Source organism: Prunus persica, chromosome G5 (genome assembly GCF_000346465.2).
Source record: "Prunus persica cultivar Lovell chromosome G5, Prunus_persica_NCBIv2, whole genome shotgun sequence".
Lineage (NCBI taxonomy): Eukaryota > Viridiplantae > Streptophyta > Magnoliopsida > Rosales > Rosaceae > Prunus > Prunus persica.
The window spans coordinates 14,210,988-14,237,134 of NC_034013.1; the positions used below are offsets into that span (position 1 = coordinate 14,210,988).

Genomic DNA, 26,147 nt, shown 5'->3' on the forward strand with positions numbered 1-26,147 from the left:
GCGGTTAATACTTCGAACAAATTATCTTAAGTGTAGAAGTAAATGCTCTTAACCTCTTGAGCTAGTAACTCCTATCCGAGTGCTAGAAATCTTAAATGTAGTACTCTTGTATATGGAAAATCAGTTTGACTTTGTACATATATATTATAGCCAATTGAGTGATAACAAGCAATGAAAAGCTATAGAAACAGAGCGACGAAAACATGAAGAAGACTGTTATTTCATTGCTTTTCTGAATCGAATGACTTGTACATCAGTTATCTGATTTTATATGTTACAGAAAGCAACTTTCTTACAGAACTGGTTCAGACAATCTTATTTCTATTAACAACTCCAACTAATTCTAAACAGCTGTTAACAGAATTACTCCTTTGCAAACTTCCTTGGACATGCTCTTATCCTTGAGGAGGCTCAATGCTTCTTCGCTTTCTTGAGCGACGAAATGCTGTTTGTAAGGTTATAACTGCAAATAATTGCTTCAACTGCAGCATTTGAGAGTCAGTCAAATTCTCGAGATCAATTCTCTTGGTAAATTGCCACCGGAAATATCTAAGGATGACATGATTCTTTAAGTAATCAGCCGTGAGAGCAAATGCTTCAACTCTTGTTTTGGACCGAACATTTTCATACGAGATGGGTAATTCAGTGGAGGGTGGAAATTTTGATGCCCAAGTTATAAGTTCTTCTCCGTAAAAATCACCTTTCTCAATACACTTAGGTTTTGAGGGGTGGTTTTTCCCTCCACTGCTAGTTGTGTAGGTCCGAACAGTCCCTTGCGTGATCAAGAGTATCATTTCAAGGGGCTCCCCCTCTCGAATGATAAAGCTGTCCTTAGCATAGATCACTGGCTTAAAATGCTCACAGATTTCCTTCAACTCATCCAACCCTTCGATCTCTTTAAGCTTCGGAACCTACATATATATATATATATATATATATTTATCACGAGTTTAATTACATGTAACGAGTAATTCTTCCTTATAAGTCATATAAAAAAAGAATGACAAGAGAGTATGTATGACTTACTTTCCTTAGTATGGGCAAGCAAATACAGCGCGTGACATAGGTTAAATATTCCGGGGGAAGAGCATAGAGTATCTCCACATGACCATTTTTGTTTTGTTCAAGTAGTCGCTGTACATGTTCCATGATCCTTGCTTTCATGGTCTTAGGCAAGCCATTTTCAGATAACCACAATTCTACCTCAAGACCTTTCATTTTCATCTTCCGTCTAAGCTTTTCTGACGTTGTGGTTGACAACTGCATATATGTCTGCTCTACACAATAAATTTGTTCATCACATTTTGATCATAAAACCCCACATAAACTACTCATTTATGATCACTTGAAGGAAATTTAACCAGAGTCTGAGATCCCAGGAAACCTAAACAATGTATACATGTATAGATTATACTGAGAAAGAAAAAAGAAAAAAGAAAAATAAGGCTAATTAAAGAAACAGATTTATATATTCAGTACATATGCTAACCTGTAAATTCCCAATGAGATATAAAAATAGTAGGAGACCAATTATAGAAATAAAAACTGCAAATAGATTTTCCCATGCGTAGGTGCTAGTCTGGAGGTTTTGACCAAGAGAACTGCAGTAATGAAATGATCAAACTTTTTAGAATAAGATATAACACATATATATATACATATTTTATTTATCCAAACAATATTGTACTTTAATCTAATCTAAACTATGGACAGGGGGATTCAAACTCGGGTGCAAAGAGAGAGCATATCCGCTCTAGCAAACTTGGCTCAGCCCATACCATATGTATGCAAGATAACATATTTGTTCATGAAATCAGAACTATTTGTTAATTTTCGATGACTTTCAGTTGAGGGTAAATTCTTTTTTCTCTTTAATTACTACTCAAAAGCAAGAATTAAGATTATATCAAACGATTACAAACCTCAGATTTAGTAGACCCCACCAAAAGCAATACAAAAATTTCTCTGGAAAATCTGTCGACAGTAACACGCCAGACTGAATGGCATGTTTAAATATACCAAAATCGAAAAAAGTTGCATTTGATGGCTTTATAGGACATAAATCATATAAAACTGTGATATTTCTCGGTGAAGGGTCATCACATTCACAGCTAAAAGTATTAGGTTCACATCCTTTTTCACTTCGACATGCATATTGCCAACAAACTGTCTCTCGTTGAATTGCAAAAAAATACCAAAGCGCTCCGATTACCTATATAAGACCAAAAAAATTAGTCAATGATTATTGGATTTGGAGGTGAGAGAAAACTACATTTGAATTGAAAGATATTTAAACAAAAAATGTAACTTCATTTTTTTTTTCAATTTTTTGAGCATTTAAAATTAATTAAGATAATATTGAAACTTACATGACTGGCAAGAATGTACAAGAAGAAATTGAAAAAACTTTTGACCCATATGCCCGGCTTTTTAGCAGCCTTCTTACGTTCATAACACAATCTGTAAATGAGAAGAACTCGTGGCACATATTGCAACACAATAAGAAAATTTAGAAACTTCATTGTTTTCGATGATCTTGAGCCCCTCATTTTTGAAAAGATGGAAAGGACTACCTGGAAATAAATAAGGGGGACCATTAAGGCAATTGTTAAATCTAATTATTGTATGACAAATGTTTGATTAATGAGTATATATGAGAGTTAAAACTTAAAATCTAAGCTCATACGGCTCTAAAGTAATCAACCATGACAAATAGAGAAATTGGGAAATAAATCTACCTCACATATAAAACTTAATCTTACCTGGGGGACGGGTAGAATAGCTAAAATGTCAATTAGGATGTAAGATTGCAAAATCCTCTTAGCTTTTGCAAGAACATTCATACTCATGGATTTACTTCTTTTCAAAGGAACTGCCTCCTCTGCTTTTGTTGTCCTAGCTTTAGGTCTAGCTAAAATTCGAAGCACCAGGTCGGCAATGTAGAAGAGATCTGTTAACGATCGTAAAGCAAAGGATATTGCCTTCAACCTTTTGTCCAATTTGAGGCACTTCCTATCCTCCTCAACGATAGGGATGTAAAAGAACAAAGGATCCAGTAAGACAGCCAACACACATGATACTACAAATATGGTGTTCCACCATTCTTGAAGGAATGACTTTGGTTGATCAGGATATTCGATGACAGATTTCAAAAACGGAACTAGTGCTTTTCTCCAATGCTGGATAGGTGTTTGTTGGATTGAATGTTGTTCACCACTGAAAAAAGACATAGCAAATAATGTATTGCTCCCACTAGGTAGAAGAAACATGAAAAAATCGTCATTGAGGCTTTTCTCTTATGTAGCTATATGTTGCTCAATGAGAGAGAGAGAGAGAGATACATAAATGTCATGGAATCGTCCCATAAAAGTTTTTCTCGTGAAGAAAAGAGTTGCACTAGGACTGCCCGTATTCAAGAGTTTCTTGTTGTTAGTAGGCAAATCAAGTACAAAACGAAAAAGGGATATGGTATAGCGCACTGTACATTGTGAACGTTATGGATAAAATCCTGGAATATGTTCACAGTGTGATGGTTTAAAGTTAAATAAACTAACCTGGCAGTGGCAGGTTTCTCTTCCACAACTAAACGTGTTTCTTCTTTCCCATTCGCCATAACTCAACCGCTCAAGCTTGTTTATGATGCAACTAAGGAGCTTTTCAAAATCCCACAAAGTTCCCTGCAAAAATGGACAACTAAAAGTTATAGTATTTATATTGGAACCTGGCAGCTTTCATTTAAGCACTCTTAATTGCTACAACGATAAAGTAGAGCCTATTACGTAAGCACGATGACGAATTTCTTTATAGGAACATAGGTGCATTAATGCACCCGTGACATGGAGATGGTATCAAATTCAAAGCCCTGTGTACGAACAAGTTCGTATACCTTGCTTTCTTGCAAGTTGAAGCCAGGTATTCACTGTGTAATTATTATTTCTTTTTTAAACTAGGGCATATATCCCTCATCATGTAACTTTGACTGTAATTATTCCAGCTGCTTACTTTTTTTACCAGTGTGAAACACATGATCAACTGTTTAAATTCCCTCTCATAACACTACAAGAAAAAGGGTCAGTAATAGCATCAACCACAAAAATCAAGCCATCCCTGAACACTGCCAAACAAAAACCGCACAAAATTCAATCAGACATAAAATTATTTAGAAGAAAGTTGATACCTTAGGCCTGAGGAACATCGCAGCCCAAATGCGCCCTCTTTCGAGGGCGATGATCCAAGTGAATGAAAGGAAACTCCGTCACACGCTCAATCTCCATGATCGTAGAGGGCCATACTTCTTCGAGAGACCACGAAGGGAGGGTGCAGGAAGGCGCCTAGCTGGCGAAGGTTTCCAATAATAGGTAGTTTTGGTGGGGAAGGTGGTAGTTTGAGTGTTTTCCCACTTGATCTAGCAAGTGAAAGCAAAATGTACAGAGAAAGGAAGAAAATGGGAAGCAGGAAAAGGTTGCTTTGTAGATGTTGCCATGTTTGATTTAAAAGTGATAATAGAAGAGCTGGTGCTCTACTTTTTTGGCTTGGGTAATCTACCGTTTTGCCACTGAATTATACCATAATTATTAATTTATTCTATTACTTTTTTTTCCCCGTAAATTAAGAACTTACACTATATGAAAATAAGTTCTAATTTTTTTTCCTTGTTTAGTCATTAATATTGACAAAAATTTGGATAGACAATGTGCAAGTCACATGATAAAAATTTAAATAGACATCCAAAAAATTGACAACAAGTCTCAAATCGGTCTATCTCTATTTCATTTTTTAAAAAAAAAAAATTTAAAAAAAATTTAAATTTAAAAAAAAAAAAAAGGTTCTATGATCATCGCTCTTTTTTCAACAAAAAAAATTGTGTCTATGGGTAATTTGAAAATTATAATATAGTTCATGGAACAAAACGGTAGATTACCCTTTACCTTATGGTTTTGATTACACACTAAAAATCTGAGTTCTTGTTTAATCTTATAGAGAAATTGTCTAGGCTTGGAAGGCCACAATGATTGAAGCTTACAATCAAACCTGTGCCAAGGGACAACATATTGACGTTTGGGATCCACAAGGATGTCCTCTTGCACCAACCCTAATTAAATAATGCACGCCAAGTATACAACATGAAAAACGTTTGAGTCGGTGAGTAGGACAATAATTTATGTGTGGAATGCTTTTGTACCAACCAATACTGTGGGGGAAGCTAGCCCATCCTCCATCGCCATTAAAGCCTTGTTCCAAAGGAGGGAGCTAAGCCTTGCGAAAAATTTACTACCAACGCATAGCATTCCAAATGGCACACTAATTCATTCATCTTATGGTACATTCACGTGGAAATACATACTTGTTGGTTCCGAATGACACATTAATTTATCTCAGAGTACATTTATGTGGAAATGCATATTCATTGGGTCATCATGGTCCATTAAGTGATACACTTAAGTAGATCATGATGACTCAACAAACGTGATATTTCTATATTAAATACGTGTAATAATATGCACATGTAATAATTTTGTGAACTTTTTGTTAACAATAAGAATATTGTGAACTTTTTGTAAATAATAAGAATATTGTTCAACTTATTAGGAAAAATAATTCGGATCGTATTATTGGATTCGATATCCGATAATCCAACATATCGAATATGAATCTAGTTGTGAATGATTTGTCAGGTTATCGGATTAGATTGGGTGGATATTTTTTTTCTACCTGATCGGATCAGATATATAGTGATATGATCCATCTCCGACCTATTTACAACTCTAAACTCATCACATATATTACTCTAAAGACGATAATAACTCAATGAATGTGACATTTTTTTATCTATTTATACTAAGTATGTAAATACACCGTAACCCTTCGTCATGATAAATGAATGTAAAGTTAGGTTTTGAAAACTAAAAACAATTTCAAGTTGTTTTAAAAAATAAGGTTGATTTTGAAAACTACATTTTATTTTTTTAGAAAATTAAAAACAAAAATGGTTACCAAAAATGTTTTTAATTTCCATTTAAAAAATAAAATAAAATTTTAAAAATGAGAACAAAATGGTTATCAAACACTCTTTAGTTTGTTGACATTATTGATGAGCTCCTTCATAATTCTAAGCTTCATATATTTTCATTCACGATTCTTCTACTAGATATGTTTATATCCCAAATCATGAGCATTATTTTTAAACAGGCAGGCCATAGTTATTGAAGCTACCATTAAACTGCTAGACTTTGATCTAAGCGATATTATGGCATCATTAACAAATATTTATAGCGAGATTTCGCTCTGCTGTCCTAAACATGAACTTAATGAGCCCTTAACACCTTGTAGAAAAGTGAAGGAGAGAGAGAGAGAGAGAGAGAGAGAGAGAGAGAGAGAGAGATTGTGAGAGTAATTTTAGTACTGAAAAGTCTTTCATGTACTATTATTTTTACTTTCTTATACGCTTATATATATATATATCATCCGAATTAGCGCCAGACTTAACAGCCCAAACTGGCGCTTAGAGTCCTAGCCATTTCGCAAGTTCACACAAACAAACTTATTCTTAATGCATACTAAAACATTTAGCTCTCTCAAGAAAGAGCACCATAATTAATATAACATAAGATCCAATATGGATTTTTCATGCTTGACTCAACATGTCTCAATCGGTACAGCAGCGGAACATGAAGAACTTCTCCATCTCACTGCCACACTCTGCGCACTCCACTCTGTCCGGGATGTCTGGACCGAACCCTGGAATGATCAAACGGGTGCAGTGCTGCGGTTTGTGGCGCCGCTTCAGTTCATCACTGAGTGTAGGCACGAAGCCTGATTCAGCAGCTTTATTTTTCCAGGCTTCAAATTCATCCAAGGTGTGCAGAGTGAGCTGTCCATTGGCTCTGGCCGTCTCATTTGAGCCTCTCCACACCATAACCCAACCTTGGTCACTTCCATCATAGCTCAGCAAAGTCATGACCTCCTTCAGTATCTCATCATTCTCTACAGTCCTGTGGTGTTTAGCCTTGGAGCATCGCATGCTATCCATTCGGGACCAAAAGAACCAATTGGATGTGTAATCAGGCCAGAACCGGCTGAGGTTCTCTGTTTCAATGACTTTGTTCACTTTCCTGATCCGCTCCCTGGTTGCTGTACTTCTTCCTACATAAAGCAGTTCCAAGGAGATACCAGCAAGTCCTGCAACAACTTTTGCTCTCACCGTGAACTTCCGAATCCATTCCAAATCATCACCTCCATACAAGCATATATATTTTCCTTTCTCGATCTGGTAAAGCAAAAAAGTTTCCACATTATCTTTAGTTCTTCATGAATTTTGACTTAATAAATGGATACATATGAATGTACGAAAATGTTATCTAACTTTAGTACTCTCGATTGAATGTAATATATGGTTCAGAGTCACAGTCTGTCAACATATTATGCCGAAGTTTCTAGCACTTACCCAGTCCAGTATGATTGGATCAATGCCATTGGCAACGAGCTGGAGTCTCCAGCTCTCTGCATTCCACAGTACCTGCTCTTTCTCATCAGTGAAAGGGAAAGCCACATTGCCCCATACCCACAGCATGTGAACAGCATTCAGGGAGGACACCCTTCCTTGTGGATCCAAGGACACTATAATCATCTTCTTGTCAAAATGCCAATCGTTTCTGATGAACTTGATCACCGGTGGCTCAATTATTTGAGGGTCGTGCACCGCGTACCACGGCATCTTTGACTTTAGCTCCTCAAATCTAAACCGTTTTGCTTCATCCCAAGTGGTTGCGTCCACAACGGGGAGCCAAACAATCCCATACTCAACTTCTGCCCTGTTCTGCTGTTGTTTGTAGATGTGATCAAGAATCACAATCTCTTCATTGCTCAGACTAAGATCCGTTATCAACAGCAACACATGCCTTCTCCTCAACACTTCAAGACTGTACTGCTTGTGGCAATGGAAACATATAAAATGATTCAGTTTTATGGCTCATTAGGAATACGAAACTGGGAAATGCAAGGTACAAGATATAAGTAGACAGTACCCTGGTTGTACCAATTTGGAGTGGTTGTGCATCATCCTTGTGGGAAATCAGTGCCCTTAAGTTCTTCAGGTTGTCCAGGTGGAGGCCCTGGAAGAGGCGTCTCAGCGTCTCATAATCTTCATCATATCTCTTTGCCACTGGATCCCATATGGTGAATTTTGTTCAATACTTCATTAAATTTAAGGTGAAATTTGAAAGAAAAACCAGCCAAGAGATATGTTTAACTTCTAAGTTAAACTTTCATCATTTTTAGACTAGGTTTAAGAGGTACATGTCCACAGTTCTAAAGTTTGCAAATCCAAGAGCTTACCAATATATTGACGGCAATTCTCAAGTTCACTGGTGAGGTGGTCATGTATGTTCTTCAGCTTATGAGCCAAGCTTGAGAGTTCCCAAACCTCTGTGGTTGATGCAATGTACCTAGAATGAGTAGAAAAAAGGAGCTGCTATTAGCTTAGGTATAGTTTGAAATGAATTTGATGCATTGTGGTTTCCAATGGCTTACTCATGTCTGCTGCCTGCGAGGATGGCAATATGGGAGGCACTAGCCAGGATGCCTCTAATGACCCAATAGGCAGCAGCAGGAATATGTGCCAGGGCAATTGACAGTGGAGGTGTGTCTTCTGAAATGTAGTGAGACTGCAGCTTGACCATCTCACTGCACACCACAATGCTCTTGGTAACGTTGGTAACAGCCGTGATGAGGTTGTCAATTGCCTCAATTTGAGGCTTGACTGAGGCGGCATGCTCTACCATGTCCGACAGTTGCTTCAGGATGGCCACGGACTTGGCTAATGGATCGGTAGTGCAAAGCTGAGCCACAAGCCAGAATTCTCCATGGTACACAGCAAAAGCAGCCAGGGTCAGCACCACTTTTGCTTCCCATGAATAGTTTGAAAGAGTCCTGAGTAACTCCATTGTGGTCGCGTGAACATCGCCGCCTCCTGAGCATTGGCAACTTATCTGCCGTTACATGGACACTGTGCTTAATTGCTAATTTGTATTTTGCATAGAAAGGATGTAATAGAAAATAGGAGACCTACATGCATAGTCCTCAGACATTAAATTATGGTTTCTAGGATTAATTTGAATAAAAGAGACTCATTCGAAACTTCTATTTGCAGCATACATGTTCCTATATATCCATCCCATATGCAGAAACAGTATAGGAGAAGTGCCATGCCATATGCTTTATAAAAGAAACAGAAATTTATATGTTTTTCTTTGAGTAAAAGCATTTAGCTTTAGCAAAAAAGATTGTACCTCGCAATAGATCTTTTGTATGAGATAAGACAATCCGTGGAACAAGACATCAACACTAGGCAAAGTGGTCCTGTCCTCCACCGTATCTGCAAGTTCTCGTGTACCCTACACAGCAAGTAAAGCAATTGGTGACCAAAATAAACAGAACTGTTACAAAGTGTTCTTCTTTTTAATTTCAAAATTTTATAACAAAAGCAAATGGGATAAGGAAATACAGCTAGAACGACAGCAGTGCTGTGAGTAGCACGATGAAATATTTCCTCAATGACTTGGAGAATTTGGTTGACATCGACGCTGTGGGATCGTCCCGGAGAATGAGTCTCCCGAATTTGCCTCAGCAATGCACTATCATCAGATTGGGGGGATGTTCTTTTATCCCTCATATTCACATTTTTCAGCTTAGGAGCTACCAGCTGTTGGCTTGCCATATCTTGGAACTTCAAATGCTTAAGAAAGTGAGAAAATGCTAGGTTTGAGTGGTTTTACAGTTTCAGAAGCTAAGCCTTATATAATAGCAAGAAGAATGGAATAAAAGTTAAAGCCTTATGAACAAGTACCTTGCTTGCAAGGTGAGTCTAATTAAAGTTAAAGCCAGACATATACTGGATAAGGATATAAGGTTTGTTACACAGCTGTGGTGGCCCTAAGGTATAAGTGTCACATTCCGGGATCGGCTCCGCCGTAGCACGATATTGTCCGCTTTGGGCCCCCCTCTCTGCCCTCACGGTTTTGTTTCTGGGAGCTCACGAGCAACTTCCCAGTGGGTCACCCATCCTGGGATTACTCTGGCCCCCAACTCGCTTAACTTCGGAGTTCCTACGACTCCGAAGCCAGTGAGTTCCCAAAAGGCCTCGTGCTAAATGGATGCGGGTGTGCACATATAAAGCACATCACCCCCTCTCCGTTGGTTAATGTGGGATCTTACATAAGTCTCCAGCATTCTCTTGGATTTGGGGTTTTCAGTAAATACATAAGTAATATTTGGAAATTAATAGAGCTAATAGACGAATCTATCAAACACTCCAATGAAGGAAAAAACTAATTTCGCACGTACAGGGCGTGGACGATTATCAACTGTTGATATATTTAAAACACAAGCATATATAGCTCGAACTCCAAAGCTCAAAAAATTTCTTGTACATAGAGGAGGCCATGCCAACGTGTATAATTTAGTCATTTTAGTAAATTTTAATCATTCAGATTATCGTAATCCAGATCTTTTAGGACATTGATTCCCAAGCAACAACCATAAACAAGAATTTAATGCTTGGGAAATCAAACTTTTGCCAAGCATCCAAACCCCAGTACTATTCTTTAATCATTTATATGTAACTTCTTTACTCTTTTTCCCCTTTTTCTTTTCTCTTTTGGAAATTGTACACATACTAAGATATACATAGGCAGGAAAATCTGCTCCCATGAGCAGTCATTTGTGAAAGGATTTCCTATTCCAGGCAAGAATCAAGTGCTTGAGAGAAACTAAATCCTTGTAGGATCATGTCTCATTATTTTGTGCATACTTTTGTACTGGTGCGTGAATCATATGAACTTTTTTATCAAGTCATAAACAATAAACTCTTCGACCAAAAAAAAAAAACAAACAGTAAACTCTGAGCTTCAACCCCACACTGATATGTATTTCCTTGAAGAAAGGAATTATGTGAAGGGACAACTCTCGACAAAAGGGGAAAAGAAAGGGACATCAGACAGTTGATGTGCTTGTGATGCTTAAGGCATCTAAATGCTTTCGTCAGCAATGCTTGCTTCACCTGGACTAGTAATCAAGAAGCTAAGACTCTTTATTGATCGAAAATTAAGAAGCTAAGACTGGTCCTTGAGTTTTGTATAATTAACATCTGAGGGAACAAAATGGATGAGAGAAAAGAGAATTACTGTGCTATCTTGGTGGTAAACAGAAAGCGGAAGCCTCAGCTCCCCTCTTTGGCCCAAGAACCAAATGAGGCAGGATCAGCTTGCAACAGGGGACAATGTAAAACAAGTTTTATTGGGCTGGCCCATGCTCAAAATTTCTCTTAGGTCAAGTCGAGTCGAGCATGACCTAAGAGAAGAGAAAAGAGAACCTATACCTGATCGTATGGGTATTGGGTATGACTTTTTGGCTTAACCTTTGTTCAATTAGGCATTGATCCTAACATCTCGTTCTTTCGGGTAAGTTTTAAGTTTAAAACTAAACTTGCCTTCGAATTGAGCGCGTTTCGAAAAACCTTAAGTCCCGACGGGTTTGGGCTTCACCAGATTCGAACCCGGGTTTGTAATTGTATCAAACTTTTCTTGGACTGTCTGTCAAACTTTAGACCGGGAAATCCTATCAACATCTTGGGCTTTAACAAGTGCAGCCTCAAAACAAAAAGATAAAATGGCCCAACTAGCTTGACCCAAATGTGTGGGGTACGCATGAGTCGGCGGGTGAGGGTGTAAGAAGCAAGGGCAGGGCAAAGACAAGTGTAAAGTAAAGCAGTGAAAAATGGAAAATTGGAGAAAGGTGTAGAGAAAGCGTGGCAAATGCATAAGCTACTCTCCCCAGCGAGAGCAACAAGTGCTATAGTAGGCCTAGACCGGTTAGCGTATGGTTCCCGCTATCCAGCGCCCACTGTGCAACACCTCTTAACCTTTACCACTCTCTCTTTCTTTCCTCACTCGCATCATCGTCATCGCCATCGTCCTCGCACACTCACACTTCTCCCCACCACCTCTCTCTCCTTCTGTCCTCTCCTCCAAAACCCTAATTTCCTCACGGGTAACTCCCTCTTCCGCGGAATGGAGGTATTTCTCTTTCTCTCTCCTTATATCCAAACAAAGCATTTGTTTTTTCAGCTTATAGATAGATAACTATGTAAAAATTTAATCTTTTGTCTTATTAATCTGTTACTTCTACTTTCTTATCAACCCATTGGAGCTTAAGTTCATTTGTTTTTGGTAATGATGTACTTTTAGTGATTGCTTATTATGCTAGGATCTGATTCTTGTAGTTATGTTCCCTAATAATAGGGATTTGTAGTAATTTTAGTCTTCATTTTAATCGGGGTTCATTCTACCCTGGTTAATGGTGGTATTCAATTGTATTGTTGTCCGAGGGCCTTGGATGGACCAATTCAACCCATAACTGATCCTAGTGTCGAGGATTTGGATTTGCAACCAGACAAGGTATTAATGATGGTTGTGATCATTCATGGGCAAAATTCCAATAGGGGTTCTGCTTGTTTGTGTTTCATTTAAATTACTTTGTTGCTTAATTTAATTTGGGCTTTACTGTTATATGTTAGTGTTGAACAACATTGAATTCGAGCTTTGTTTTTCGTAATTATTTTCTATCATTTACAGCAATTCTGGTCCCATAGTAGCGTTAAGAAGAACAAGGCGATGGTGGAGAATTTGCAGAGTTATGGAGTGATTAGCTCCAAAAAGGTTGTTGAAGTGATGGGGACTATTGATAGAGCTTTATTTGTGCCTGATGGGACCCCACCTTATGTTGACTCCCCCATGGCAATAGGTTATAATGCCACCATTTCTGCACCTCATATGCATGCAACATGCCTTCAGTTGTTGGAAGAGAATTTGCAGCCTAATATGCGTGCTTTGGATATTGGTTCAGGTGCTTATCTACGGAATTTTTATTATAACATGTTAATATCATGTGTTTATGTCTTTATAGCTAGCACATTCTTGGAAGTGAAATGTCACACTGACATTTGACCATTTGAATCTATGGAAACCTGAATTCTTTGCACTAGCTGTGCTGCATCTTGAAGGCAGTACTAGAGATCCTGAATTTCCTTTACTGTATTTTGCTTTGCAGGGACGGGATATTTGACAGCTTGTTTTGCCTTGATGGTTGGGCCACAAGGCCGTGCAGTTGGTGTAGAGCACATTCCTGAGTTGGCTTCTTCCTCAATCGAGAATATTAAAAAAAGTGCAGCAGCACCATTATTGAAAGAAGGTTCTCTCTCAGTGCATGTCGGTGGTATGTTTCCTGAAACCCAGGGTTACACTTTTGAAATTGAAACTAAGAAAAAGAAAATCATTTTTCTATTGAAGCTAAATGAAAAGAGTGTATACCACCCTGATTAGTCTTAGAAATTACTTGCATGAATATGGTGTGTACCCATGCGGGCTGGTTCCATGATATGAGTTGAGGGTTGTTGTTTTAGAAATTCATAAAATGGATTCAATTCTTGTTGGGCTTCAAGGAAAGTTGGAAAGATATTTAAAATGTTTGAAAGCTTGTAGAATTATTCTTTGCTGTTATGTTTTGGAGATGAAAAACCGTTGGGTGTTCTCCTCCCATTCAATTTCCCTGTCTCTCTGGACTTCTTTCTTTAATCATGTTCTGTTCATGAAATCTATATTCTAGGACTTCCTCTGATAATTTCTTTTTGTTGGAGTGAAATAGCTTAGTCCTTTTTGGGTGCTGAGAGGAATCATACTTATCATGCCTTGATTCTAGTGTAATCTCCATCTTGTCAGTTTGTAATGAAAACTCACTCAGCTTAGTTTGCGCACCAGCAACAAAACACCAGTTTTTCATCCAATATGATTCAAGGAATTGCCAGTCAAGGCCTATAACACTTTTACTAAACATATTTGAGCTCCATACACTGGTTGCCAAAGTTTTGCTGCCATTCACCTGAACTATATGCTCAAGTATTTCCACCCATGATACCGGTCTTTTTCTAGAAAAAAAAAATGCATCAGCTTAAGACACGATTTTACTACTGCCAAATGCTAATTACTCGTTTTATTGATTTGATAAATTATTGTTGCAGATGGAAGGCTAGGTTGGCCAGAATTTGCACCTTATGATGCCATTCATGTTGGTGCAGCTGCACCAGAAATCCCACAACCGCTTATTGACCAGTTGAAGCCTGGAGGCAGAATGGTGATTCCAGTGGGAAACATATTCCAGGATTTGAAGGTTGTGGACAAGAACTTGGATGGTTCTATCAGTGTCCGGACTGAAACTTCAGTTCGTTATGTTCCTCTCACAAGCAAAGATGCTCAGTTGCGAGGCTCTTGAGGCCTGCTACTGGCTCACTATTTGTGCGTAGATGATTTTCTGGTTTCTCTTCGCAGTAATGGTTTGCTTTGGTATAGTAGTTTGTTCCCTTGCCACTGTAAATTCGCTTAATCTCAAAGGGTGTTCAAACCTGTTGCCTGTTTATGGCTAAATGACTTAAATATACGGCATGTAGTTTCTGCTATATCTGAAATGTTCGTTCTGATTTTCAGTTCCTGAATGTTTAAACCCGCATTGCACCATGCGTTTTTCATGCTACAAAAGAATCTAAAAGTACAAGGCTTTACATCCACTGACATACAATACAAATGAAACTATTTCATTATAATGACGTTCAAATGCTCCATTAGCTGATCAAAATAAAATAGCAACCACATCAGTAGTGCCCCAAAATTAACGGAGTCAAACTTGGACGCTATATATCGTTTCCAACTAGAACAACACCTGTAAAGTAGAAATCATAAAAACCTCGCTGAAAAACAGCTGACACAAAATCTCATCTAAAGAAAAAGGAACCAAAACCAGAACTTAGGTTTCATCCCTGTTAAGTCAGTAGGGGCTGCGCCTTTGTCTTTCTTCCGCAACATTTACTCTGATCGCCCTTCCATCCAGACTCTGCAGCACAAGACAACTCAAGTAAGATAGTTTATATCGTATCCAAGATGCACCGATGAATCCATACAACATTTCCATCAACTATGTTTTTCACCCCTTTATCAATCAAGTCCATTAGGCAAAATTAGACAAACCATATAAAGCATAATTAACTTAAAGCATGTCAATTCAACCTAAGAATTTGGTCCATCATTACACGAATGATGGATCCCCTTTTCCTAATGAATCATCAAGGCTGAAAATGTAAACGCTTAATACCTGTCCATCTAGAGCAGCAATGGCATCATTCATTTCGTTTTCACTGGCCATTGTTACAAAGCCAAAACCACGCGACCGTCCAGTTTCTCTGTCAAAGACTACTCGTGCCTCCACCACGCTACCATGCTCACTGAAGACCTGCTCCAGTTGACCATTATCCACATTCCATGGAAGGTTACCAACATAGATTCTAAAAGAAGGTTCAAATGAACGGGGTGTGCGTTCTTGGCGTGTTCCTCTTGGAGCAGCCCTATTGACAGTCAAGAGCCTTCCATTTAAATCCTATCGCAGCAGTAAACACAAAAAACTTAGAAGCAATCAACACAATCCTTAAAATATGACATAAAATGCTTTTATAAAAATGAAAAATAGTATGGAACATTGCGTGCGGTACACTTGAATAATATTCTATTCATATGCACCAAAAGTTGAATAAGCGATGCACATTACATATGGGCAGTATGCTTTACTACAAAAGACATTCCAGGAACCTACTGAGCACTTCTCACGACATATTCTCCTATAATCAGAAGCTCTATACTAAATCTCAGGGCCATTCCAAGAACCTATTGAGCACTTCTTAGGACACATTCTCCTATAATCAGAAGTTCTATACTAATTTTGAGAACTAACTTCAAAGTTACCCCCATACTAGATATATGAATATAGAACCCATTGCTCATGGCTACACTCAACTTTCGAGTTAAACCACCAGCACCCTAATACAATGTATTATCGGTTACCCTCCACAAACATAGCCCATGCTGTTCAGCCATCAATTCACATCATTTGTCCTAATTTTCTTTAATCTTTCAAAATATTGTAATTACTCATATTGAGTTTATTCCATCTTATGCATGCCATAAATTTACAGAAATCAAAATCACCAAAAGAGCACTAAAAACAAACCACTTAAAGAAACGAAATTTAGAAACAACTTACATAACGACTGAACAGTTCCACAGCCTTATCAGCTTCTTCAACAGTGCTCATAGTCACAAATCCAAATCCACGACTCTGCTCAGTATCCCTGTTGTAAATGACCTACAACAACAAAAGAGAAATAAAAAATTTCACCCACATATCTAAACCTCACAAATTTCACAACAACATCGAAACCCAAAGACACAAACTTTATGAAACAAAGCAATTAAAACTCACCTCTGCAATCTCCACAACTCCAGCCCTCTCAAAGAGCTCAGCCAATTTCTGACTATCAACATCATAAGGCAAATTCCCAACAAATACCTTGGCTTCCTCAGGTGGCTCAACATTCGCCTCCTCTTCCCTCTCTGCAAAGACCCCTTCTTCACCACTCTCTGCTCCTTCGTCTTGGTCAATGGTAAGTGTGCTGTCTTCTTCTTGCTGAGCCCAGTCTGAGGTCTGGGCCACAAAAGAGACTATGGATGAGAACTGGGTTTTGTTCTTGAGGGACAGAGGTGGTGAAAAGTGTGAAGCATGAGTGTACGTGAGGTGGAGTTTAATGGGTTTGGATGGGATTGAGAGAAACGAGTTGGCGGTTTTGGTCGAGGAGAGGTAGGGTAAAGAGACTAGACATGAGTCTGCTATTGACAAGGTCTTGAACAAATTTGAGGTTGCAGAAGCCATTTTCTGTGTTGAGCGGAGAAGATGGAGGAGCGAAGGGTTTTAGAAAAGGGGGGTGAGGATAAGGGTGGAGGAGAGGTCCTAGAGGAGTAGAAGGAAGGGGGTTATTGGGACAGAGAGAGAGAGAGAGAGAAGGAGATTTTCTTTTTTATGGGCACATAAAAGCATGTATGGGCTTTCAGATTTAGAATTATCATATAGGAGCCCAAATCTAACTCATGGCTTCATGGAAGTCCAGCCCAACTGCTTTTCTACTTTTACAAATTTTACAATTTAAAAAATAAAATAAAAATCTTTTTTGGGATCTAATAGCGTCAATAAAATTTTCAGTATTATCATGTGTATATAATTTTTTTGTGCACTTATATTATAATATGTGAGTAATTAGGGTTACACCCAAACATTCTTTTTGCTTTTATATTATAACACGTGAGTAATTCGGATTACACCTAAACACTCTTCATAACTAATAACATTCACTTCATTTTTAGTGAATAAAAAGAGATTTAATGGCATATTAAAGGGTATATCTGAGTTGATTTGTTTTAGCAATTCATCTTGCAAGCTATGACTGTATGACTATAGAATGTTTTGGAGCATCTAAATGTAACACGAGACCATATCACATGGGATGAGCTGAATTTTATATAATGGATCAGAATATGGAAAGATAAAGCTTATGTAAAATACACGACACTTAAATTGATTCAAACAAAGTTTAGAGCCCCTCAGGAGGTGCAGACTTGCAGTCGCAAAACTCAATACACAATTTCAGTCTCTCTTACACTGCATTGCCCATGAAGTTTAAGTAGCAACAAACCATTATTAGCATTGTAGACTATAAACTCCTCTTTCTTGTCCACCATACAAGACCTTGGTTTTTTGTTGGAGTAGGCTCCAAATCGACCACATCCTCGGATTCGAACCTTCACGACACATTCGGAAAGTTCATTTTTGCAATGTAGAGATTCAATGGTTCCTCCTGAGTTGTACATATACTGGACATCCCCCCAATGCCCTTGCTGCAGCATGGAACTCAGCCGTGTAATGGTCACTCTGAAAATGCAGAAGAAAGACCATTAGGAATTAATTTAGGTGCTGATATATATATATATATATATATATATATGAGTTGGATAAGTAAATCAAAGATATGTCAGCAGAATTCATCTTACAAAGAACGTGTCCCAATCTGGAACAGCAATCTCTCCCATGAGAAGACTGTTAAAAGCTACAGCAGCAACATGTAGGGTCTGAAATGTTGGCTCCATTTGCATGAAATCCTCTGATATCCTAGTAGCTGCACCCTGTTTTAGCTGAAAGCAACACAACACAACACAACACAACTCATCTAATTAAAACTGATCAATCACTTTTTCCTTTTTTTTCTTTGTTGATGTCAAAGTTTCAACAAATTAACCTGTAAATGTGGTCATTGCTAAGGCTCATGCCCCAAATAAGGTTATTGCGATGGAAGTTTCTTATAACAGATGCCTCAAGGGCTTCTTGGTACCGCCTCATCAATGCTTCACGGCCTCCATAACAAGAGCCAAGAAGTTCCAGTACATTCTGCACATCCACCTTAACTCCATCTACATTGCAACTTGCAAGGTAGCTATGAAGATCGTCATAAAACCTATAAATATTTGAGGGGGCAATCATGCCAATCCCATATTTCTCCATGGGGCCAAGGGTTGTACAGATAACGTGACTCACGTTTCCAGGGGACTGAACTATGTGTTTGATCCAGGGGTCGTATTTCCTCATTTCTTCAGATGTTGGAAGTACCCCTCCCCACGAACCAATTAAAGCGTGGCACGCATATACTAATCTGCATTTTAACTCATAATCTTTGATTAATCATGTACATTTTTCAAAAATGACTCAAAACAAATGTTAAAGCAAAGAGTGTACTTCAGTCCATATTCCTCTTCGATGAACTTTACAAACTCACGGAGATTAGCATATGACTTTCCTGACCGGAAGCCCTTGAACTTATCATTTTCTTCTATGCTAGTCAATCTGTCCACAGACCTATAAATTGGGAGCAAATGAGATCATCTAACAATTCAACATGGTGCAGAACGTGATCAGAGTCAGCAAAGAGGTAGAATATGAATTATTTAAAGAAGTCTCACGCGGCACGATAAGATGAATCAGTCTCATCAGCTTCAGCTTCAACTTCCATTACTTTGTTCTGCCATCCTTCATCAATGATAAGAAATTTTGTGGGGAAGCCTCCTTCTGAAAGACTGGAAAACAAAAACATGATGATATGTACTTAAGTTTTTTTTTTTTTCTATAACCAAGTTGAACAATCAAAGCTGTCTATTTCATTTGAAACTAATTCACCTTTTAAGCCCCTTCTCAATCCCTTCAGGATCAACTTTATGATAAAATGCATCCCAGGTGCTCAACCAAACCAGTCCACATGTGCTGGTATCTGCCATTTCAAGCACAACAGATTTAGCAGGCTATCTGTTTTCCATAGTTTTTCATGAAATTGTATGTGTGTGTGTATATATATATATATATATCAATTACCTTCTTGTTTTCTCAGTATCTGGCACATTATAATCACAAATCTCAAATCAATTAATTTTGAAAATTTACTAAATATACTTTGTGGAATTCCTAATGAGCTTAAAAGGGTTGTCTCCTAAATTCATAAAAATTGCTTCTGTTACTTGGGAGGTTTGGACGTTGGGATCTCCTGAGGCATAAATAAACAAACCACAAAACTCAGAAATATTGAATAGAATCAAAAGGCAGAACAAATTAAAACCGCATTGATCAACATCCAAAATAAAGTTGCATAAATTGAACGAACCGCTTTCGATGCAAAATTCAAGCTCATTTACAGTGTTCCCTTGCAAACTAGCCCTGAATGGTCCATCCAAGACTGATAATAACAGAATGTACAAACTGTTCTCAGTTGTTGGCTCAGATAGCCCATTTTGGACAGTGGATTTTTCTCTTGTTTCCAAGAGGAGCATTTGAGTTTCTGCTGGAACTTCACAGCCCGAATCTCCGAAACTCGGTATCATCCACCAGAGCTTGAATCTGAAGAGACACATAAAATTATTCTTTAAAAAAAAAGCAAATGTTTGACATATATATAGCCAACAATACAAAATTTGTTACACATACTCAAGAACCCCAAAAGAGAAGACATGACGAAAGCTAGAGTTTGAAGAAGCGGCTCCAATGAAAGCAGCCTCATCGGCAGCTGGTGCGACACTTATGTTTCTTGGAACATGAGACAGAACAACATTGTCCCGGACCATGAGGCAGTCATCTTTGATGCTTGGGACAATCATCTTTGCTATAGTCGCTTCACAAACTTCAACTTTTCAATTATATATCATGGATGATCTAGCAAGCTAGGGGGTTTTATACATCCATATATGAAGAACATGAGCTCATATCAGATGACGTTGCAGCGCACCGAAACAAAGACCAGAAAATTCTGAGACCGTCACACCGACCGAGTTTCATGGTGACATGTCTCTTGTATATTAAGTGCACCTATATATATATAGTCTAATTCTACAAAGAGCTTCCATTGAGGGATCCCTCAAATAAGCTTATTTGAGGGACACCCCTTGTAGGGCCCACTCCAGATTGTATTTCACTAATCCAAACCGTCTACTTTGTAGATACTCATTCAAAGATCATCTATACAAAAAATCACTTGAATCCGATATCATTTGATCATTCAATTGAGTTCTTGAAATTTTGGTACTTTCTTGAAGCACCGTGTTCATTGATTTTGTAGGACACAATTAGATATCGAAACGGTTTCCGATTTGTCTAATTTTTTGTAAGGATGATCTATGAATGAAGACCTAAAAAATAGATTGTTTGGATCGTTGAAAAAAAATTTATAGGGTACCTTAAAGGGCGTCCCTCAAATAAAATTATTTGAGGGATCCCTCAATAGAAGGGGACTGTTAATTCTATTGAGGGATCTTTATTTGAGGGACATTTGGGGTCCCTTATGAATTTTTTTAAACAATTTAAATCATTTATGTTTTAAGTTTACATTTATAGATGATTTTTGCAAAAAATTAGACAAATTAGAGACCGTTTTGATATCCAGTTGTGTCCTACAAAATCAATAAATACTGTGCTTTATGAGAGTACTAAAATTTCAATAATTCAATTAAGTGGTTAAATGATATCGGATTGAAGTGATTTTTTGTAGAGATGATCTTTGAATGAGTATCTACAAAATAAACGGTTTAAATTAGTGAAATACAATACGGAGTGGGCCTATATAACACAATTTCAAGCAAATTAATGCTGTGAAATTGAACCAAATTTTGTTTTCTTCTTTCAAATTCTCTCATATGAGGTGGCCCAACTTGACGAAATTGTGGGGTGAGCTTACCTCAATGGACCTACTATGGCCACGGCAGGTTTATATTTTTCTTGTTAGGGCCTAAATTGAACTACTAAAAATCAAAAAGAAAAATATAAACCTTTCATTTGAGTCAACAAGGTCTAGTCTAGTGAAAAATGACATTAACTTCTCTGGTATGCCATGTGCATAATAAATTCTTTCAATTTTCTAGGGTGAATGACTGAGTCTGGTGTTGGAGCAGGATTCCTTTCAAGAAAAAATACCTATACAGGTTCTTGACTGAAGTCCGCACGCTTCCTTGGTCGAAACAGAACTCCGGATTTTGTTCCCGAGGTCAAATGATGGAAAGGGGATGAGTACCTGCAAAAGTCACTCCAACTCTCAAGTCAGTATTTGCGTAGCGTACTCTTAGTGTTTAATTGAATTTCTCGTACCTTGGCTGGAGATCTAGCCGGGTTTTTATAGCGCTTCGAGTTCTTGGGTTTGGCCATGCTTCCCTAGCTTTGTACATCCCGTCTCCCACTTCATGGTAGTGGGATCAGATGAGTTGTAGTGGGATCAGATGAGTGATTTGCATCTCCCTCGCTCTGCACTTCTCTAGTGGGAGGGAAGCTCGATCATCCCACGTCTTTTGGTTGTAGCATATGGGTTAAGCCATGACTCGATCATCCCACGTCTTTTGGTTGTGGCATATGAATTAAGCCATGATAAATGAGATTTGGTCCCCACATCTGGCCAGCATCATATGAACTTTACTGGTTTATCATGTCTTCCACGACATGGCGGGGCAAACTGATAAAGCAAGTGCCACATTATCCCAGATTAAGGATTTTGATTTAATAACTTGAAATTGAATCATTCGAAATTTTCTGGTGCCTGTCATATCTTCCATCAAATTGAATCCTGCGGTTTAGGAAGTGACCTTTGTCACAATTAAGGTCTTTGATATAATGTTTTGAACATAATGGTGGGGTGTCAACTTTCATTTCACTCATTGTCTTAATCATAATTATGATAATCAACCATAACATCATAGACTGCAGGCCAGTTTTCTACAGCTGAGGGAGAACTTGGATGAATGGTTGCTTTAGCTCTTGTGCATTTTGGAAAAGTTTCCAACTTGAAATTGATGTCAAGTTAAAATTTATAAATTGGTGCCTCTTGATGAGGATTGAGTACATATTACATATATTTCACATAGAACATTTTGCAGCACAGTGGCTGTGTAGTCAACGATATGGGGTCCACTCCATGCAATAAAAAGGATCATGATCAAGACAATGTGGTTACGTAAGTAACATTTCTGTCCTTAATGCATGAATTGTCTTTCTACATATATTTTGGTGGGAAATGGTCATGTGGGGATAAATTTGGATCTTGACTTTTAAGCACTATGGCTTTACATGGATCTTTATAATAAGAAGCTTTGTCTTGCTTACTTGCTTGTGAGGTTTAAGATTCTTTGTAGCTGCAATGGAAGGAGAAGATATCACAACAAACAACAAAGAAGCTTTGAGCATTGAACAAGGCCAATTAAGGGGTGACCAAGATCAAGAATTTTCCCTCCCCTCTGCTCATACAATTGGCCATGGTATGTTCAATTGTGTTAGTAAAATTTTAGGAGGTGTGAGATGAGTATTTGTGATGCTCTGATACCGTTGTTGGTTTATGTGATAAAATGGTTTAGGACAATAGGACAATAGTTGAAACAAAGTGATTTTATTATATTTGGAGGAGAATAATACACAGCATATGTAGGCTAATTGGCCTCAGTTTTTTTTTTCTTTTTTTTTTGGCTTATTGGCCATCACACTTTCTTAGATTAGTTTGGGCTATTTGGCCCTTCACTTAGATTGGTGAGCTTATTGGCTCTCCTTTAGTTTGGGAGTTCTTTTCGTTGGACTCCCTCCATATGATTTGGATTGGGTAGCTTTTTTGCACCACCTTGTATGATCACATGTATGTGTATGTCTATTTATAGACAGGATCCACCGCCATACCTTGGTCCACCGACTTAGGAAGATTAACCCCAGCCACATATGTGTGGCTTTCTCTAGATAATTCTCCAACGTTGCATGTAGTTGCCGACTTCCCATCAAGCTTATAGCACTTTCTTCAAGCTTCTAGATTTTTCTATACAAATGTGTATTAATTTTAACAAATTGTTTCAAGTCTTCTGAAGTACTCTGCTTTTTGTTGTTCTTCATATCTGGGTTTTTGCTAAAACCAGGTTCTAAAAGAAGCAAGAAAGTCATTTCTGTGTTTTCAAGGCATTAATTTCTTATATGGGATTGTTGAATTATGCTCTTTAAAGTGAATGACAAAATCCTACAGATTCATGGCAACAAGTTGGGTTGATGCTGGTGACAAGCTTCAATTGTGGTTACATATTGAGCTTTTCAAATCTTATGTTGGTGCCTTTGGGATGGACATGGGGGATCATATGCCTGCTGGTTGTGGGGTTCTATACTGCCTATGCCAACTGGCTTTTGGCTGCTTTTCACTTCATCAATGGCCAAAGGTTCATCAGATACAGAGATCTCATGGGACTTTTGTTTGGTCAGTTTCATTTGCAACATATTTAACCAACAATGATTGACTTATAGAGGAAACTGATAGTGTTTTTTCTTGTTTTTGCACTGTCTTATATTTCAAAGGTAGAGAAATGTATTACATCACATGGGTTTCCCAGTTCTTGACCCTTCTTCTTGGAAATATGGGTTTCATTCTACTTGGAGGAAGGGCACTCAAGGTAATTAGTATTGGTATTACTAATTAACTCTAACACTCTATTAATTATATGCTTTCTGCAATGAGAATTATAAGTTGGCTGAAGTTCAAAGGACATGCAAACAAACAGGAGATTAACTCAGAATTCAGTGATTCTCCCCTGAGGCTCCAATACTTTATCGTTGTCACTGGAGCGACCTACTTCATCTATTCATTTCTAATTCCAACAATCTCTGCAATGAGAAGGTGGCTCGGACCCTCTACCGTTCTCACTTTCGCTTACATTGTCATACTCTTGGTGGTAGCAGTTAAAGATGGTACAAAATCCTTTTTCTTTCAACTTCTTTAATTTATAAACCTCTCCTAATTTCAGAATCATATCCCATATATAATTTCCAATGCTTACCATTCATGCAATGATTCTTGTGAAGGGAAAGCTAACACAAAGAGAGATTATGCAATCCATGGAAACAAAGCAGGCAGAGTGTTGAATGCCTTTGGTGCAATTTCAGCTATAATTGTGTGCAACACCTCCGGCCTGCTACTAGAGATACAGGTAGAATCACTAGAAATATACCCCAAAAGAAAAAGTTTAAAATTCTGATATTTCGTGCTTTTTGTCTGTGAAGTCAACTCTGCGCAAGCCTGCAGTTTCAAATATGAGGAAAGCTTTATATCTGCAGTTTAGTGTGGGGCTGGTGTTCTACTATGGAGTCAGCATGGTGGGATACTGGGCTTATGGCTCAACTGTCTCTGAATACCTTCCTGGAGAGCTAAGCGGTCCTAAATCGGTTAAGGTCCTCATAAACGCCGCCGTTTTCCTGCAATCCATAGTCTCTCAACATGTAAGCCATGATGATGATGGTACACTAAAATCATAGTGACTGTATATTTGATTTTTCATGCAGAGGCTTATATTTTTCAACTGAACTTTCCATCTTTTTTTGCGTCAACAGATGTTTGCTGCACCAATTCATGAGACCCTTGATACCAAGTTCCTCAAACTTGAAACCGGCATGAACACGAAAGAAAACATGAAGAGGAGATTCTACATGCGAGCCCTTCTTTTCACGGTGAATTCATTTGTGACAGCAGCTTTTCCTTTCATGGGGAACTTTGTGAACTTGTTTGGATCATTCACACTTGTTCCTCTAACTTTCGTGTTCCCAAGCATGATTTTCATCAAGGTAATATTGCTATACCGCACCACAATCAGGACAAAGTACAAGCTAACTTGCTATCTTATTGGCTTTCTTCTTTTCTCACAGGTGAAAGGAAAGACAGCTAGACTAGAGAAGAATTTATGGCATTGGTTCAACATTGTAATTTTCTCTCTCCTTGCTGTTGTGACCACAATTTCTGCTGTTCGATTGATCGTCAACAATGTTCAGAAATATCATTTCTTTGCGGATACATGAAGACATGTAAATTATTACAGGCATTTTACATTTCAAAAATATTCATCTATAGTAAATTATTGTAGATACATGATGAAGACATGTAAATTATTGCAGATACATAAAAACATGTAAATTATTACAGATACATGAAGACTTGGGAGCTTACATCTAAAGTAACCAAAGGAAAATATTAGTTCTGTCATCATGCCTTACAATAGAAAAATATTCATGCAATGCCGACGTGGTGTATCGAGTACACACAATAATTTTTTCTTCAGATGGTCATACACCATGGGCTATTTAAGCAGACACTTGTAGCACATCCATCATAAATAGGCAGCCAATTGATTCTATTAGGACCATGGTCAAGATCTCAGTTGAACTTGACATTTCTGTCTTTCATGCATGGATTGTCTTTGCATGTGTGGTTATGGCCGGAGACTCCGGTAGACTGTAGTAATATGTATAGCTCCCCGTAATTCAAGTGCCTTTCTGCATATATTGAAGCGGGAATGTGCATATATTGAAAAAGTTGTTGTCAATCTCTGATTTTCATTAACAAAAGAGAAGAAAAAGATCATAACCCATTTTAGATTTTCTTTTTAATATATAAGATCTCGTATGAAAGGAAGGAGAAGGTAAGAAAGAAGCCTGGAGCACAGAACAAGGCCAAATAAAGGGTGACCAAGATCATGAATTTTCCCTCCCATCTGCTCATACCATTGGCCATGGTATGTTCAATTCATAAGTTTCCATTATCAAATCACCCAAAAGTTCCCAAAAATACTCTCTTTCAGATTCATGGCAACAAGTTGGCTTCATGCTGGCAACAAGCTTCAATTGTGGATACA

General features: G+C 38.0%; 6 protein-coding genes across 9 annotated transcripts; 2 read left to right on the top strand and 4 right to left on the bottom strand.

The window, feature by feature from the left end:
* LOC18775789 (cyclic nucleotide-gated ion channel 1) lies at positions 189-4,526 on the bottom strand. Its single transcript, XM_007210861.2, has 8 exons — positions 4,178-4,526; positions 3,555-3,677; positions 2,763-3,216; positions 2,370-2,573; positions 1,923-2,212; positions 1,490-1,601; positions 1,027-1,272; positions 189-911 (listed from the first exon to the last, which is right to left on the bottom strand). The coding sequence occupies exons 2-8, from the start codon at positions 3,611-3,613 to the stop codon at positions 396-398; spliced, it is 1,881 nt and encodes a 626-aa protein (XP_007210923.1). The 5' UTR covers positions 3,614-3,677; positions 4,178-4,526; the 3' UTR covers positions 189-395.
* Positions 6,383-24,883, bottom strand: LOC18777731 (protein SIEVE ELEMENT OCCLUSION B). Its single transcript, XM_020564062.1, has 10 exons — positions 24,879-24,883; positions 23,348-23,355; positions 15,840-15,845; positions 9,503-9,766; positions 9,288-9,392; positions 8,530-8,987; positions 8,335-8,444; positions 8,025-8,161; positions 7,445-7,924; positions 6,383-7,267 (listed from the first exon to the last, which is right to left on the bottom strand). Exons 3-10 carry the CDS (start codon positions 15,843-15,845, stop codon positions 6,647-6,649), a joined length of 2,181 nt encoding a protein of 726 aa, XP_020419651.1. The 5' UTR covers positions 23,348-23,355; positions 24,879-24,883; the 3' UTR covers positions 6,383-6,646.
* LOC18777908 (protein-L-isoaspartate O-methyltransferase 1) lies at positions 11,771-14,533 on the top strand. Of its 2 annotated transcripts, XM_020564066.1 has the most exons (5): positions 11,771-12,071; positions 12,297-12,452; positions 12,630-12,900; positions 13,105-13,269; positions 14,072-14,506. In XM_020564066.1, exons 1-5 carry the CDS (start codon positions 11,811-11,813, stop codon positions 14,320-14,322), a joined length of 1,104 nt encoding a protein of 367 aa, XP_020419655.1. In that variant the 5' UTR covers positions 11,771-11,810; the 3' UTR covers positions 14,323-14,506. The 2 variants fall into 2 exon arrangements, with proteins under 2 accessions (XP_020419655.1, XP_020419656.1); XM_020564067.1 differs by lacking the exon at positions 12,297-12,452 and having other exon boundaries at positions 11,775-12,071; positions 14,072-14,533.
* Positions 14,544-16,943, bottom strand: LOC18777996 (28 kDa ribonucleoprotein, chloroplastic). The gene is made up of 4 exons (XM_007209349.2): positions 16,357-16,943; positions 16,138-16,239; positions 15,196-15,477; positions 14,544-14,937 (listed from the first exon to the last, which is right to left on the bottom strand). The coding sequence occupies exons 1-4, from the start codon at positions 16,801-16,803 to the stop codon at positions 14,872-14,874; spliced, it is 897 nt and encodes a 298-aa protein (XP_007209411.1). The 5' UTR covers positions 16,804-16,943; the 3' UTR covers positions 14,544-14,871.
* Positions 17,435-20,174, bottom strand: LOC18776273 (probable galactinol--sucrose galactosyltransferase 2). The gene is made up of 8 exons (XM_020564065.1): positions 19,951-20,174; positions 19,631-19,863; positions 19,153-19,243; positions 18,939-19,052; positions 18,715-18,834; positions 18,221-18,631; positions 17,976-18,116; positions 17,435-17,856 (listed from the first exon to the last, which is right to left on the bottom strand). The coding sequence occupies exons 1-7, from the start codon at positions 20,118-20,120 to the stop codon at positions 18,113-18,115; spliced, it is 1,143 nt and encodes a 380-aa protein (XP_020419654.1). The 5' UTR covers positions 20,121-20,174; the 3' UTR covers positions 17,435-17,856; positions 17,976-18,112.
* On the top strand, positions 22,412-25,498 carry LOC18777561 (proline transporter 1). Of its 3 annotated transcripts, none has more exons than XM_007210167.2 (8): positions 22,412-22,757; positions 23,501-23,725; positions 23,824-23,918; positions 24,027-24,213; positions 24,328-24,452; positions 24,526-24,741; positions 24,853-25,083; positions 25,165-25,498. In XM_007210167.2, the coding sequence occupies exons 1-8, from the start codon at positions 22,640-22,642 to the stop codon at positions 25,312-25,314; spliced, it is 1,347 nt and encodes a 448-aa protein (XP_007210229.2). In that variant the 5' UTR covers positions 22,412-22,639; the 3' UTR covers positions 25,315-25,498. The 3 variants fall into 3 exon arrangements, with proteins under 3 accessions (XP_007210229.2, XP_020419653.1, XP_020419652.1); XM_020564064.1 differs by having other exon boundaries at positions 24,853-24,969; XM_020564063.1 differs by having other exon boundaries at positions 24,334-24,452.